The sequence below is a fragment of the Phragmites australis genome, chromosome 10, assembly GCF_958298935.1.
Source record: "Phragmites australis chromosome 10, lpPhrAust1.1, whole genome shotgun sequence".
In the NCBI taxonomy this organism is placed as follows: Eukaryota; Viridiplantae; Streptophyta; class Magnoliopsida; order Poales; family Poaceae; genus Phragmites; species Phragmites australis.
The window spans coordinates 12,043,011-12,058,175 of record NC_084930.1 but is presented as its reverse complement, the minus strand read 5'-3'; the positions used below and the strand labels follow the sequence as shown (position 1 = coordinate 12,058,175).

At 46.7% G+C, this 15,165-nt stretch overlaps 2 protein-coding genes across 4 annotated transcripts; both read left to right on the top strand.

The window, feature by feature from the left end:
- Positions 1–993: 993 nt before the first annotated feature.
- LOC133883600 (amino acid permease 1-like) lies at positions 994–7,501 on the top strand. 3 transcript variants are annotated; one of them, XM_062322976.1, is made up of 7 exons: positions 1,080–1,236; positions 3,848–4,052; positions 5,499–5,732; positions 5,822–5,915; positions 6,011–6,228; positions 6,341–6,480; positions 6,561–7,501. In XM_062322976.1, the coding sequence occupies exons 3-7, from the start codon at positions 5,612–5,614 to the stop codon at positions 7,203–7,205; spliced, it is 1,218 nt and encodes a 405-aa protein (XP_062178960.1). In that variant the 5' UTR covers positions 1,080–1,236; positions 3,848–4,052; positions 5,499–5,611; the 3' UTR covers positions 7,206–7,501. The 3 variants fall into 3 exon arrangements, with proteins under 3 accessions (XP_062178958.1, XP_062178960.1, XP_062178959.1); XM_062322975.1 differs by having other exon boundaries at positions 3,848–4,105; XM_062322974.1 differs by lacking the exon at positions 3,848–4,052 and having other exon boundaries at positions 994–1,236.
- A 4,560-nt stretch (positions 7,502–12,061) lies between these two features.
- Positions 12,062–14,221, top strand: LOC133930096 (amino acid permease 1-like). The gene is made up of 6 exons (XM_062376798.1): positions 12,062–12,158; positions 12,378–12,611; positions 12,742–12,835; positions 13,034–13,251; positions 13,366–13,505; positions 13,610–14,221. Exons 1-6 carry the CDS (start codon positions 12,062–12,064, stop codon positions 14,219–14,221), a joined length of 1,395 nt encoding a protein of 464 aa, XP_062232782.1.
- The last annotated feature ends 944 nt before the right edge of the window (positions 14,222–15,165 follow it).

Genomic DNA, 15,165 nt, shown 5'->3' with positions numbered 1-15,165 from the left:
TGCACGGCGGCGACTGTAACCCGGTCGTGCCACCGCCACATGTTGCAGCGACCAGCGACGCATAATCGTCCGGGATATGATTGATTGTCCGGGACGACTGGAGCCGAACAAAGCTGCTTTCGGGGAGCCACGGCCGCCGTACCACGTGCATGCAGGCCATATGGCGCTGGTCCCCGGCCGACGGCGACCGCGCGCAGCCAGGTCACATGATCCCCTGCTCGTGTCTTGCGTGGCCCCTCCGGCTCGCTGCTCGGCCGACCATGGATTTGGGATCCACAGCACAGTGCTAGTATTTCTCCGGGTTTGGCACCATATACTAGATCGTATAGCTTCAGCTCCGAAATTATGTTAGACGTATAGTTTGTATGATTAAAAAATAATTCAAATTTTTATTTTTGGTTTAAAATAAAGCTAGATGACTTAATTAATTACCTTTAATCCATTCACAACTCTAAATCTAAAATTTCTTACGGCTAGGTTTGACCCGTTTCAAAAAAATTTAAATCTGATACTATGCCAAATAAGACTTTAATCGAAGTCAAGAAAAAGGTGTAGCACGAGCAAGAGTAAAGATAAGTATTTGTAGGGTACTCGTCCCAGCGTTAAGAGAGGAGAGAGGCAGGGACACGTTGGAAAAAATCAAGTGCCAAGTAGACTTACCCTTTATAATTGAGTGAGATTCTATTGGTCCTTTTATCTCTATTGCTATAATGAGGTCACGTTAATCTCGAAGTAAAAATATATCTTTAACAACATGTTCAATGAACAATACTACATTCCAAACTGTACTCCATATCTTGTGGCTGGTTCAGTACACAATTTAATTCCGAGCCGAATTTTGACCCCCTACGTATGGGTACTTGTTTGGGCACGCGTTTCCACCTCTTTGACTGATTGCTCAGGATGACAGCAGAAGAAAAGAGCGCAAGGGTCAAATCGGCGATCGCCTCCCCCCCCCCCACCCCACCTCCTCACTCGTGTTCGTGTATATATACCCCCAACCGGCGGTGGCGCTCTGCGCTCTCGCCGCCGCTGCATTCACCCGTCAAAAGAAAAAAAAAACTGATCCCAATCTCCCAACCGCGCCTGCATCCCTCGTCCCCTCTAGGCGCGCGGCATAGATGACGCAGGACCTGGAGATGGCGGCGCGCAGCGGCTCCGGCGGGGGCGCGGGCGGGCCGTACCTCCCCCAGCCGCGTGACGGCCTCGACGACGACGGCAAGAAGAAGCGTACCGGTAAGCCCAGGCCCCCGCCCGCTTCTCTTGTGTTCCTTTTCCTGCCTCGCGACAAGTATGCATACATGCATGGCTCGCCGCCGAGTCCAAATCCAAACTCGAACGTGCTCCTGCTAGTCGTGTTGCTGGACTTGAAAGGACAGCAAGAGCAAAAGCTTGTCCTCTGGCGTCCTTGCGTTGGGGCCGGCCGTTCCAAGGTCTGTTTGTTCGTGTTCCCACGATGGAGCTCGGGCGACGGTTTGCTTCCCCCTTTTGGGGGTACTACGGCGACGCCCACTTGTTTTTGCTCGTCCTTTTCTCCCCCTCTCTCGGAAAAGATTGCAGCAATTCCTCCTGAAAGGATACCTAGACGTGTTCTTTTGCGGGTACGCCGGCAAAATCATCACCGATCCCCTTTGCCTTCGGCTGCCTGCGCAACGAAACAAAAACGAGGCGTGGACGCCGACGCGGCACCGATCCGTCCATCCCTGACGTGCACGGCCCAACTAATCGATTTGTCTCGAGACGGAGTGCGTTGTTGCTTAGTTCCCCTTCTTTTTTATGGTACTCACTCTGGTTTTATATTAGATGTGGGAGAGTTTTAGTTGAGATGTTGAAAAACTGTTGTTTAAGGATTTTATGGGTTATCTAGTCTGTTTTATTTTTGCAATTACTTCAATCTTACATGCACCTTTTAACTTCACTTAACATTTATTGCTGTATTGAATAACTCTCAGTACTTAAATTATGATGAGTTAAATGGTAACCTTATTTAAACCGTCTTGATATCTTAAATCCTATCTAAAACGACATCTAATATAAAATTGGAGAGGGTAGCTCTTAATCACACGCATTTCTCACGACTCGAGGGGGGGCCAGAGCTGCACATCTGGTCGCCACATGCGATTATGGTGGTGAGGAACGGCTGGTGGTGGATTGTCTGATTCTAGCTCCAAACCTAATCTAAATTTTTGGTTCAAGGAATATGATAGGTTGATCTGTTACTACCTCAAATTCCTCGTAAGCACATGATTAGCATAAAAATGATGGATGGTGTCATCCCATAAAAATTTATGTGATGATCCCATCAAGGAAGGGGTGATGATCCTTCAAACCAAACACCCGGGATTGTGCTTGGGTTACAAACTTTGAAGTGACCTCCGTGCCACAGCTTAGATATGGCCTTAGGAGCACACTACACATTTGACATTTCAGCTGCGTGAGTGCTAATATGAACATGAAGGAAAATAGCTGGAAGACTGCCCATTCACTAACAACGAAAAGAGCTGCTAGTGTGAATATGAGAGGACAAGCGTGCAAGTTTGTGACCTGTGCGTTTATACTTTATAGATGTAGATTCCTTCTTCTGCACGTGCTGGGAAAAAACATAGCCCCGTGCTTTTTGACACGAAATGTTTAGTAACACTAACCTTTACGCTAAACGTGTCTGCGAGTAATAGTCAGCTTAGATGAGACCATGACACAGTGCATTTGTGTGCAAAATGGTCTTCTACCTCTGGGATAAATTAGTTTTCAACAAATCATTCCGGCCTGAAAGCTCCCTTTTGTCTGGTCTTCATGGCGGTTTCTGAAGCAGTTGAATCTGTAACCTTGACGCGAAACCAACCTGAGATTCCATTTAGGTGACGAGAAGTCTTGCTTTTCTCCTTGATTTGGATAATAGTATGGAAATAAGTACTTGTGTACTCTTCACTTCTGAAAGATGAAAGAAAATACTACTAGTACTGATTCTAGAGATTTATGGTCAGCAGAGCCCATCAAGTACAGAACCTGAGACTATCAGAAATTATTCGCATCGATTCTTCCAACGGTAGATAGAATCTTATCAGATCCGGGCATGCCCGGCTTGTTCGCAAGGGTTATGCCTACTACCTCTAGAAGAAGAAAATGGCCACACCTTTTTGACCCGAGCTGGTCGGCCAGAGATATCAGGCAAGAGTCTGCGGCGATGAGCTCACCGATGCGGGCCTGCCTGCCATCTCTGACTTGTGACACGCACCCATACAAACACTCTGCTCCCACTGTTTTAGCAATGTTTGTTTTTTTCATGGAAATCTTGTTTCACGATATTTATCCACTTATAGAATTTAGAATTTTGTTATTGCGCAACTATTTAGAAAATTAATTAGGAGCATAGTTTTTTCAATGCGTTCATTGTGAAGTGGTCGTTTTAACACTTTTCATCAATTTATTTTTTTGTCCAAACGACAAATAAACGGGAGCTGAAGTAGTAACTACTACTGACTAGCATGGTTGGGTGTACCAGTTGAGAAAAACATGAAATTTTAATGTTTTTGGGTCTCTTTTTTCTTTGTGGACCGGCTAGCTCTGGCTTGTTGCAGCCTAGTCCATGCGGTGGTATATTTGTCACCAGGGCTTAGCTCAGCAAAGGTTACGGTGGGAAATAGATAGAGAACATAGAAGAGAAGGTGGCGGCGGCTGTTGGGCGACGGCAGCGATGTAACCACATCTCTGATCCTTTCGGTGGTCGTGGGATGTTGTAGGGCGTCATTGCGCATATATACAGGCTGGCTCTTTCTTCTCTTAGTGAGAATTTGGATATCCTCTCCATTCTCTTGTCTTTCTCACTTGTTCTCTCTTTCTGGCCTAGTGTGCTAGAGACGAGTAGAGCTCGATCTTTGGTTGGTGGTTCTGAGCAGAAAGAGATTGGGTGACGAAGCCCTTGTATTGGTGCTTGTCGGTGTTGTGTGTGCCGAGGCTCGCCCGCACGTGCCGACATGGTGTGTTGAGATATTGTATTTCTATCTCCCTCTTGCCGGCAGCTACTGGCGGGTGATTAGATTTCTAGGACAACGGTAACTGAGTCATGCCTTATCTCGATTGAGTTTGCCTTTAGCCGAATTGCACTGTGAGTATTTCGGTTTACTCCTCATTTACATCTCTACTTTCTCGATGGCTTGGTGATGTAACATGCTCTGTGATAACTATCTACACTTAAGTTGAGCTAGATGTCTAAGTACAATAGGTGTTGACCTGTTTGTTCTCTGTTGTTGTATTGGTACAGGTAGTTCTGAAATTTGTGGTGTATTTCTCTTTGTTCAGTCCCTGTGTTAACTGTTAGTGTTATGTTCATTGCTCTTTAAGCTTAATTCCTGGATAAGGAGTTGCTGTAATTGTTTATTCAATTTATTTTATTGAATTATGAAAGAACAGGCTATCCATAAGCATTGCTCTAGTATATTGTTGTTTGTTTAGTGATTTGTTCCTCTAAGAGCAACCTTCTACCTTTCAGTTTTCGTGTACAATAGCTTGTTCAAGAAGAAAGCTTAATTTTAGAGAATATTTTTTAGTCTTGCATTTAGTTATGATCTTATCTTCTAAGTCTAGCTCATGATGTGTCAAAAGGATAATTAGGGAGTAGTATATCGGTAGTCCTAGAGCCAATTGTTGAATTTCATCTGAGAGCACTGATTCAGAAGATGTTAGTTCTTTATCATGTTTAATGGGAGGTGTTTTTGCTTATGTATTGTTGGTACTTTCATATATGTTCATGTTAAGTGTAACTATTTTGTTTCTCAATTTTTATATGTGGGATTAAATATTTACTCACGTTATGGCAATATTTACAACAGTACCTAGTTTTTCAATTACTAGGAGTAGCTAGGATGACAATTAGTGCATGCTATGAACATAGAATAGCCTTTCTATGCCGGCGATCCGCGGGCGACGGCCGCAGGAGTCAGAGATTTTAACTGACCGGAGCCAAACGCAAATAAAGGGACCTTTGTTTCTGTTGACCAAGGGGCATGCATGGTGCCTCTTTTTTGTGTTGACTTTTGTTGTGAGACGGCGACGTACGCGTCTCCGGGGTTCAATGATTCATTGATTCTGTGTCTGCTGTCACCGGCCATGGAAGGGTCCTCGTATCTGAAGTCTCAACGCTCATCTGTGATGTGTCTGTCCATTTTTGTTTTCGGTTAAGGCAGCTGGCAGCAGCTAAAATAATTGATTGTTAATTAGTATCTTGTGAAATAGCGTACTATGATTCAGTGAGACTCTGGCAAATGTGAAGCTCTTCTTTCTTTTTCTGAAAAAAAAACCTTTTTGAGTTTTGAGATGAGGATGGAAAACCAACTGTAAGTTTTGATTGTACTGCGTCATATGTGGTGTGGTTAAAAGCGTGCTTTAAAGAAGTTTCCTTTCTTAAAAAAAGAAGTAAAATACTGGAGCAAATTACGACAATGGGATAGCAAAAGTTTTCAGAATGGCTCACTGCTTGTGCAATTTCTTTATGATCTTAGGAACGGTTTGGACGGCGAGCGCGCACATCATCACGGCGGTTATCGGCTCTGGCGTGCTCTCCCTCGCCTGGTCGACGGCGCAGCTCGGCTGGGTTGTCGGCCCGGTGACCCTGATGATCTTCTCGGTCATCACCTACTACACCTCCAGCCTCCTCGCCGACTGCTACCGCACCGGCGATCATGTCACTGGGAAAAGGAACTACACCTACATGGACGCCGTCGCCGCATACCTGGGTACTTCTTCTTGTTCTCACCTCAAAAGTGTTTCTGAATTTTGACATGGAAGATGATGCATGTCGTGTGCTGTGTCTGTGTATATGCAGGTGGCTGGCAAGTGTGGTCCTGTGGGGTCTTCCAGTATGTCAACTTGTTTGGAACCGCCGTTGGGTACACCATTACAGCGTCGATCAGCGCGGCGTAAGTAATTCACGCGATCGGTTCATTCATAGTGTGGCTTTTCTCTATTCAATCTCATCGTCTGAGATTTTTCTTGGTTGGATGATGCTAAGCAGGGCCGTGCACAAGTCCAACTGCTTCCACAAGAACGGCCACGCTGCCGACTGCGGCGTCTACGACACCATGTACATGGTGGTCTTTGGGGTCGTGCAGATCTTCTTCTCCCAGGTCCCGAACTTCAGCGATCTGTCGTGGTTGTCCATCGTCGCTGCCGTCATGTCCTTCTCCTACTCGTCCATCGCCATCGGTCTCTCCTTGGCGCGAACCATATCAGGTCAACTAATCTTCATTAAGAATTTGGTCTCGCAAATGTGTAGCAGTGCGCATGTTTTCTGATCATTCTGTGATACGACATTGTGCCCTGAACAACTTTTGTGCTCTCACAGGTCGTAGTGGTAAGACTACTCTGACTGGCACCGAGGTTGGAGTCGACGTGGACTCAGCCCAGAAGATCTGGCTTGCGTTCCAAGCTCTCGGCAACATCGCGTTCGCGTACTCCTACTCCATGATTCTTATAGAAATCCAAGTAAGCACTGCATTAGAGAATGTTCAGAATTTAATAATGAACACCGATCACTAACTCTGGACCTGAAACTGAAAATTCAGGACACCGTGAAGTCCCCTCCGGCCGAGAACAAGACGATGAAGAAGGCGACCCTGCTCGGCGTGTCGACCACCACGGCGTTCTACATGCTGTCCGGCTGCCTCGGCTACGCGGCGTTCGGGAACGCCGCGCCGGGGAACATCCTGACGGGGTTCGGCTTCTACGAGCCCTACTGGCTGATCGACTTCGCCAACGTCTGCATCGTGGTGCACCTGGTGGGCGCCTACCAGGTGTTCTCCCAGCCCATCTTCGCCGCCGTCGAGACGTGTGCAGCTGCGCGCTGGCCGAACGCGAAGTTTATCACCCGCGAGCACACGGTTGCGTCCGGCAAGTTCAGCTTCAACGTGTTCAGGCTGACGTGGCGGACGGCGTTCGTGGTGGTGAGCACGGTGCTCGCCATCGTCTTGCCCTTCTTCAACGACATCCTGGGCTTCCTCGGCGCCGTCGGGTTCTGGCCGCTCACCGTGTACTACCCGGTGGAGATGTACATCCGGCAGCGGCGGATACAGAAGTACACCACCAGATGGGTGGCGCTGCAGGTCCTCAGCTTCCTCTGCTTCCTCGTGTCGCTCGCCGCGGCGGTCGCGTCCATCGAGGGCGTCACTGAATCGCTCAAGCACTATGTCCCCTTCAAGACCAAGTCATGATTAGCAGATGACCGAGGTTCTCCATGAGGGTTAAGAATTCTATACAACCATGCAATGCGATAGGTCAGCGGTTAACAGTGCTTGCTGTTGTGCGATGGGTTAGCATAGAACTGGTATGAAGCCTTCGCTACGGCGTCAGCGAGAAGTTCTTCTGGAGAGGGAGAGAGAGATCTCCGGTTGTGTAGCTGAGAAATCCGTGAGAGGTTTCGAGGGCATCTTGCATATGTTGTAACTTGTACCTGTAAAGAAACTTAAGAGTTGATATAAGAATTGAGAGTTAACAAGCCTTGTTCGAACTCAAATGAGTTGAAGGGCCGTGTCATATTTCGGAAGACAAACTGATCGAATTGTAATATGTTTGGTTTTTCTCTGTTAGGTGTCCTCGAAATCATCTCCACTCAAACCAACTGATCGAACCAGAGTGACACAAGCTTGGACATACAAGCTGAACAAGGCTGGAGTCCATCCATCCAGCCATCCATGTTTGATTTTGCACGCTTCCTGCATTTCAACACGCCGCTTCCAGATTAGGCGAGGGGGTTTTCGGGATGGGGTGGTTCGGGGTACCGGATTTAGAGAGAGAGGCTGGGGTGATGGTACAGCGAGGCGATAGCAATGGTGCCAGTGCCTTGGGCGGCAGGTGGACGGTGGGTGGGGTTGGCAGTAGGGGGGCGGTGGCGGGTGGTGGGTGTGGATCTAGCGGCAGGAGAGCCACAAAAGATGGCCAGAGGCAGGTGGTGCGGGGGAGCATTGTGGCCAGAGCAGGTGGGAGGATGAACTGACGGTCGGAGAAAGAAGAAAGAAGCACGACCGTCTGATCTTCATCCGATGGTTGAGATTGATTGTCTTAAAAAAAACAGACTTCTAATAAATAGTACCACCCTTAATTTTGACTCGCGGACCATAGATTTGACAAAGTTCATGCATGGAGCCCCCATTGGACATACACCTAGACTTCTCATTCTCTTTTAATATATACCTTCACTTCCTTCCTATTCTATTCTCTTCCACTACGTGGAAAAAATGTCTTCAATGACAGGTCGTAACAATCATTAGTAATGGATCCCGTATTTGTCATCCCGAACACATTACTAATGAGTCATTATTAATGACAAGTCGTAACCTATCACTAATAAAGTCATAAGTGATATATCGTAATAGTGACCCATCACTAATGATTGAATATAAGTGATGGACTATAATAGTTACCCGTTACTTATGATCGATGAATATTTTTCATATTTTTTAGAAAAAAATTAATATATATATATATATATATACCCGAGCCATGCCAATTGACAGGCTAATCACATAATCACATATGACCCACAAACCATGTTATATTTTCAAACTGTTTTTTAGTTTGCATTCTGTAGGCCTTGAACTCACGACCACCCCCTCCCCTACACATAGTTCTCTTACTACCTTACCTGAGAAACCAAGTTGAGATGTGTCTTGGTTTATTATTTTTGATGAGTGATTGACAATGTGTGACTTTGGTTGAGTGTCCATCTGATTACAAATGCATAGTTATGTATGCAATGATTGATCTTGTCTAACCAAAATAGCAAATAATTGGAGATTATGTCGTTGTCTCGGTGCAAGAAGCTTACACTCACTGGATAGTCCGGTGTGAGGGTGTTTGACCTCATTGAATAGTCCGGCGTGTGGCAATTACGAGCATCGGAGTTTTTTCAGCGCAGGGACAAAAAATTCATTCACTAGAAGGTCCGATGTGGGTGAAAGTGAGCATTAGACTAATTCTTGCAGAGAAGAATTTTTTACACTAAATTTGGATAGTGTCGGATGGTTTGGTGTTGGCAATGGATGCACACCGGACTACTCTTTTCAAAAGGGTTGAATATGTGTATCAGGAGTAGTTGTGCTCACCAAATGGTCATGTGTGTGCAATGTTAAACACCAGAAATTTTTTAATGCATAGGGCAAGTTGAAGGTGCCGGATGGTTCGGTGTTGTTAGTGTGAGCACCGAAAGTGGTCACCACACTAATTTTTTCAGAGGGGAATGCAAATTGGGCTCTAGTTGAATTATACTCACCGGATGGTCCGGTGTTACACTAATATGAACGTTAGACCATCCAGTATTGACATTTCTGTTACGTCTAATCTTTTTCAACTTGATTATGATTTGGACTAACATGCGATGATGTTATATAGTTTTGAAGATGCATATTTGCTTGTCTAATGATGTGCAGGTGTTGGACGCAACTTGGTGGTCGACAGCGGGTGATCACGGTCAAGCGAGGTACTTGGTGCCAGACGATCAAAGAGACCGGATGGAGTCAATAGTGATCCCAGCTGTATACATGGATATCAGGCAAAGCATGAGGTGAAGGATGAAGATGGCGTGTTAACAAAGTCAAACGAAGGGGATGCCAGTGCAAGTGATAAGGTGGCCCGAGGGATCGGGAGCGGGAGAGACTTGTCGATGGTCAAGATCGCAAGACGGAGGACACACGTCAACATCGGAAGACTTGCTTGAGATCAAAGCAAGCAGGTGTGAGTCATGCCTTGAGAAAAGCGTACGAGTCGGTTTTCCGGTTTGGCCATAAAACCGCAGGCGGATATAGTGCACGTGGCATCATCGCGAAGCTTACGTCGAAACGAAGCTAAGTCATGAATGCGCCACAGTAGTCCGATGGATGGAGGAGAAAATGGACCAAAATACCCCCGGTTGTATATAGAATTGTACTACAACAGAGGGGTATTTTGAGAACAATCAAGGAAACTTAAGGGTCAAGTTTTCTAAGCTATAAATAGAGGGGTATGGCTGGTTGAGAAGGTGTCCCTTGAGCTATCTGCATGAGAGCTTTGTTCTAGGGTTTTAGAGGAGAGGAAGAGGAGTGCTTAACCTATGTAATAGGTGAGAGTTTTGAGAGATAAATTTTTGTAATTCGTCTAAAATGGGGCTGACCTATTTAAGTAATGAAGTTTATATTTTTACATATACTTGAATTCGCTTCCTTCTAGTTTTTCTCTATTGGTTCCCTTGCAAGTTTGTAAGTTTTTCGATTTTCAGTTTTAATTTTTGTTTTGATTTTTGGTTGAAATTTCAGCACCCTGTGACTCTTCATATTGCTAGAGGTATAAAATTTGTATACACATGCTTATGTGATGGGTTCTTGAATTTCCTTACCTCTAGACAATCAATTTGGAGAGTTTTGTTGTTCGGTACTCATCTTTTATTGTTTCTTTGCAAGTTGTGATCTTTCGAGTGCTAAGACATATGGATTGATCTTAAATGGAACATATGGTTCATATACCATCCGTAGAGTCGTGTTGTCTCGATTTTCTCATGTTAAAACTTCTCTCTATTTTTGCTTTCGCTTAATTTTGAGGTGCGTTGGGTAATCTAAATAGGAGAAGGTCGTCGATTTCACCAAAAAAATTGTTGATGTGCCTATTCACTTTCCCTCTAGTTGTCAATCTCGTTCTACATCTATCATATAGTTGTGGTAGAAACTGGATATTTTATACTTTTAACCCTCTTTGCTGAAAGTTATAAGTGACCGTCACTTATGATTGCTTAGTGATAGGTCAATGACTGAATATTAGTGACAGTTTATAATCTTGGCACGTCACTAATGACTGATTTTACCAAATTTAATTAGGGGTTATAATTTACCAATTAAATTTTTCTTCATCCAAATTTGTACAAATATTTTATGAACTTCTGAATACCTCATCCAAATGTTCGCAATTTGATAGGTGAACAACAGGCACAACTTTTGAATACGGATTCTGATCTTGATATTTTGTGCTCTACAAATATCTACAGAAAAAGTTGCATCCGTTTCTTCCCACTTTTGTCGTGTTGGTCAATTTTTTCAAGGACAAATTGGACCTGGAAGATTGAGTTCTCATCCACCAAAGTTTTTGCACCGTTTTCGAAATACGTGTTTGTGTCCATAGCCGCCGCCCACCCCTTACATCAAATTTAAGCAAAAATATACAATAGCACTAGTTGTATACCTGTATATGCTATTTTTTATTGTAAAAAGCAACTACTACAAAGTGATAGGAGTATAAATACACAGGCACAAAAGGAACCATATAGGACTCAGTGCAGTGAGAAACTGAAAAAAAAAAAGCCAATTAAGCAAGCATAGAATCAATTGCAAAACAAATAAGTATCTTTGGCAAAATAATATTCATAGAGAATTTTATTTCCCTCTTATCATCGAACAACTATAATGTATTTTTAAAGTGATTAGACAGGCTCTAAAAGCATTGCGAATATAGCAAAGAACAATATAGAGATGATAAAATGGTGCTAGCTACGAACATAAACTTGCACACAAACATCATCTAAATTGTGAATATCGTCACTGATGAGTCGTTATTAATGACATGTCATAACTACGATCTATTATTATTATCATCAATAATAGATTATGTTATGATCTATCACTAATTTTATATCTCATTTGTATGTTTTTCCGTAGTGTTCTCTCTTCACCGTTGCATGTCATGCATATTTCTTCATGCAGATGAATACTCAGCTAGCCCAATATATAGTACTTTGCCACGTGCATCTCATTGCGCGGTCTCGCTTGCCCACGACCGCGAGAGACGAGGGAAGAAACCCAAATTTTACGCTCCCACTCGCGCCGCTGCTCTCATTTCCGTCGATGGCGTGGCGCTCGTTGGCTCCTCGCCACTTACACCATATGCAGCTAGCGCCACTCGTTGCCTCTCCCCGGCCCTATTCCCACTCCCGACCACCACCGGCACCGCGCGCTAAGTCCTCCTGCCATCTTCACCCATCGAAGGATCGAGCGAGCGAGCACGTACAGGAATGGAAACCGAACCGAGCCCTCATCATTCCGCTGAAGGCATGGGAGAAGGGATGCGCGTCGAAGCCATGGACATCGACGCCCATCCCCACAGCGGCCACGGCGACGTTGACGACGACGGCAAGGAGAGGAGGACAGGTAAAACTCATTCTCAATCGTACGTGAGCACCGCATCGCGTAGGTCCTACCGTCGTAGTAGTACATGCATGCATGGTATTGAGAATTCTCCTGTGACTCAAGTGTCCTTACTACAAACTATAACCATTTGTTGCTTCTCTTCTGCATTGAAAGAAAAGAAGAGCTCATGCGTGATTTCCCTTGCGAAATTGACGACCTTGTTTCGTACGCATGGTACAGGGACGGTATGGACGGCGACGGCGCACATCATCACGGCGGTGATCGGCTCCGGCGTGCTGTCGCTGGCGTGGGCGATGGCCCAGCTGGGTTGGGTGGCCGGGCCGGTGATCCTGCTGCTCTTCGCGGCCATCACCTACTACATGTGCGGCCTCCTCGCCGACTGCTACCGCGTCGACGACCCTGTCACCGGCAAGCGCAACTACACCTACACCGAAGCTGTCGAGTCCTACCTGGGTATATACTACTACCACTCGACTGTGAATCTGTGATCACCACATCCAAATTGAAGTCAGACATCTATGAACTTTACATGCAAAGATCGACGCCATTGGTATTGCCCTCTCTTTCTTGTGTGTATGTGCAGGTGGGTGGTATGTCTGGTTCTGCGGCTTCTGCCAGTATGTCAACATGTTCGGCACCGGCATCGGCTACACCATCACAGCGTCCGTCAGTGCTGCGTAGGTCCCTAAACTTGTATGACTTAGACGAAATTGGACTAGCCCGAAAACTTAATCGTATGAACTAACCAAATAATGTTTACGTTGTAACGGTACATACTAGTGCGATTGTACATACCTGCCAAGCTTAACATGCTGTACGTGATTCATTGATCGACATGATCGACTGTTTTTTTTTTTCTTTTTGCTTGGATGCAGGGCTATCCTCAAGTCGAACTGCTTCCACTGGCACGGGCACGACGCGGACTGCACCCAAAACACGAGCTCGTACATCATGGCGTTCGGGGTGGTGCAAGTCATCTTCAGCCAGCTCCCCAACTTCCACGAGCTCTGGTGGCTCTCCGTTGTTGCTGCCGTCATGTCCTTCTCCTACGCCACCATCGCCGTCGGCCTCGGCCTCGCGCAGACCATGTCAGGTATCACCTGTTTACCACTTATCAGTTATCATTCACATACATCTCGGTTCTGAAATCTTAACTAACAAAATATACATAGTATACCACTGATTATCTGTGCGCTCGATATGCCAGGTCCCACGGGGAAGACGACGCTGACTGGCACGGAGGTTGGAGTGGATGTTGACTCAGCGCAGAAGATATGGATGACGTTCCAGGCCCTCGGCAACATCGCATTTGCCTACTCTTATACCATAATCCTCATTGAAATCCAGGTGAGAAAAGCTACTACGTACTCCAGTGGTCAAACAAGATACTCTGTGTAAACAACAGCAACTCGGTGACAAGCTATCAAGCTTCTTTGCGGTGACGGGTGCAGGACACGCTGCGCGCTCCCCCGGCCGAGAACAAGACGATGCGGCAAGCGACGATCATGGGCGTCTCGGCTACGACGGCATTCTACATGCTGTGCGGCTGCCTGGGCTACTCGGCGTTCGGCAACAGCGCGCCGGGGAACATCCTCACCGGCTTCTACGAGCCCTACTGGCTGGTGGACTTTGCCAACGTGTGCATCGTCCTCCACCTCGTGGGCGGGTTCCAGGTGTTCCTGCAGCCGTTGTTCGCGGCGGTGGAGGGCGCCGTGGCATCTCGGTGCCCCAGTTCGACGCGGGAGTACGGCGGCGTGAACGTGTTCCGTCTGGTGTGGCGCACGGCGTTCGTGGCCGTGATCACCCTGGCCGCCGTCCTGCTGCCCTTCTTCAACAGTATCCTGGGCATCCTGGGCAGCGTGGCCTTCTGGCCGCTCACCGTGTTCTTCCCCGTGGAGATGCACATACGGCAGCGGCAGGTCCCGCGGTTCAGCGCCAGGTGGGTGGCGCTGCAGAGCCTCAGCTTCGTCTGCTTCCTCATCACCATCGCCGCCTGCGCTTCGTCCGTGCAGGGCGTGTTCGACTCGCTCAAGACCTACAAGCCCTTCGAGACCAGGTCGTGATGGACTGGCGCGCGCATGTTTTGCACCGGTCGAACCAGTGCCGGCTCACTCGCTTGTGAAGCAGATCCTCGTGCTGGGTTTGATGTGGATCTAGCTTGCGGCAATGTAACAAGCTGCTAGAGATTCTTGATTTTGAAACAGAGGTCTGGGATTCAAGGGTGCCGCGCGCTGTGATGGATAAAATGGGGATGGGCTGGAGCAGATTCTGGTTGGTGTTTAGCTATTTTATTCTTCTAGCTAACTAGCCAGTAAAATGGCCGTGCTCAGCCACGGGAAAAAAAATCTAACCAATTGCAACCATAGGGTAGCAATATCCGTTACATTTTTTTTGGAACAAGGTAGCATAAGCTTTATGTTAGGAGAAAATAAATCAGTCTGAGAATAATAGTTGAAGATTACTATCTAGGTCTCTCCGGAGCCTTGGTCTCCGGACCCTCAGTTAAAGGCTCGATCTCCAAAGTCATCATATCCCTTCACGGTACCCCTTCGTACCTGCGAAGCCTTCCCTTGACTCAGCCGACTCGGTCTCCCGAAGCCTTCCAAAAAGCCGACCTCTCAAAGCCTTAGTCCCCTGAAGCTTCGGCCTCCTAAAGCCCCGGCCTTCCGGAGCCCTGCTTCTCCAAAGCTTTCACCTCCAGGTCCCATGCCTCCCAAGGTCTCTGCCTCGGGCTGCTCGAGTTGCCTTCCCAAAGACAGCAAGGTGAGTCAGCAGGCTTTATGAAAGATCTGTCAAAAGGGAAGCACCAGTCGTGTTTTGCTTGCAAGGAAGTGACTGACATTAAAAGCCTAGGCTAATGGACGCCGCTTTAACACCCCGGTGTGATGGAGGCTATCCTGACACCCCTGACAGTGCGGCGCCGGGCCGCAATCGGCGATCGGCTCGCCACACTCCAGGGGGCAAGCACCACGATAGTTACCACGGTGGATATTTATCTCCACCGATC

What these genes read in the sequence shown, in the direction of transcription:
- LOC133883600 (XM_062322974.1), top strand. Translation starts at nt 1,122, where the DNA reads ATGACGCAGGACCTGGAGATGGCGGCGCGCAGCGGCTCCGGCGGGGGC. An exon ending in CGGCAAGAAGAAGCGTACCG is followed by an intron (nt 1,237 to 5,498) that starts GTAAGCCCAGGC and finishes TTATGATCTTAG; the next exon opens with GAACGGTTTGGACGGCGAGC. An exon ending in ACAGCGTCGATCAGCGCGGC is followed by an intron (nt 5,916 to 6,010) that starts GTAAGTAATTCA and finishes GATGCTAAGCAG; the next exon opens with GGCCGTGCACAAGTCCAACT.
- LOC133930096 (XM_062376798.1), top strand. Translation starts at nt 12,062, where the DNA reads ATGGGAGAAGGGATGCGCGTCGAAGCCATGGACATCGACGCCCATCCC. An exon ending in ACAGCGTCCGTCAGTGCTGC is followed by an intron (nt 12,836 to 13,033) that starts GTAGGTCCCTAA and finishes GCTTGGATGCAG; the next exon opens with GGCTATCCTCAAGTCGAACT. An exon ending in TAATCCTCATTGAAATCCAG is followed by an intron (nt 13,506 to 13,609) that starts GTGAGAAAAGCT and finishes TGACGGGTGCAG; the next exon opens with GACACGCTGCGCGCTCCCCC.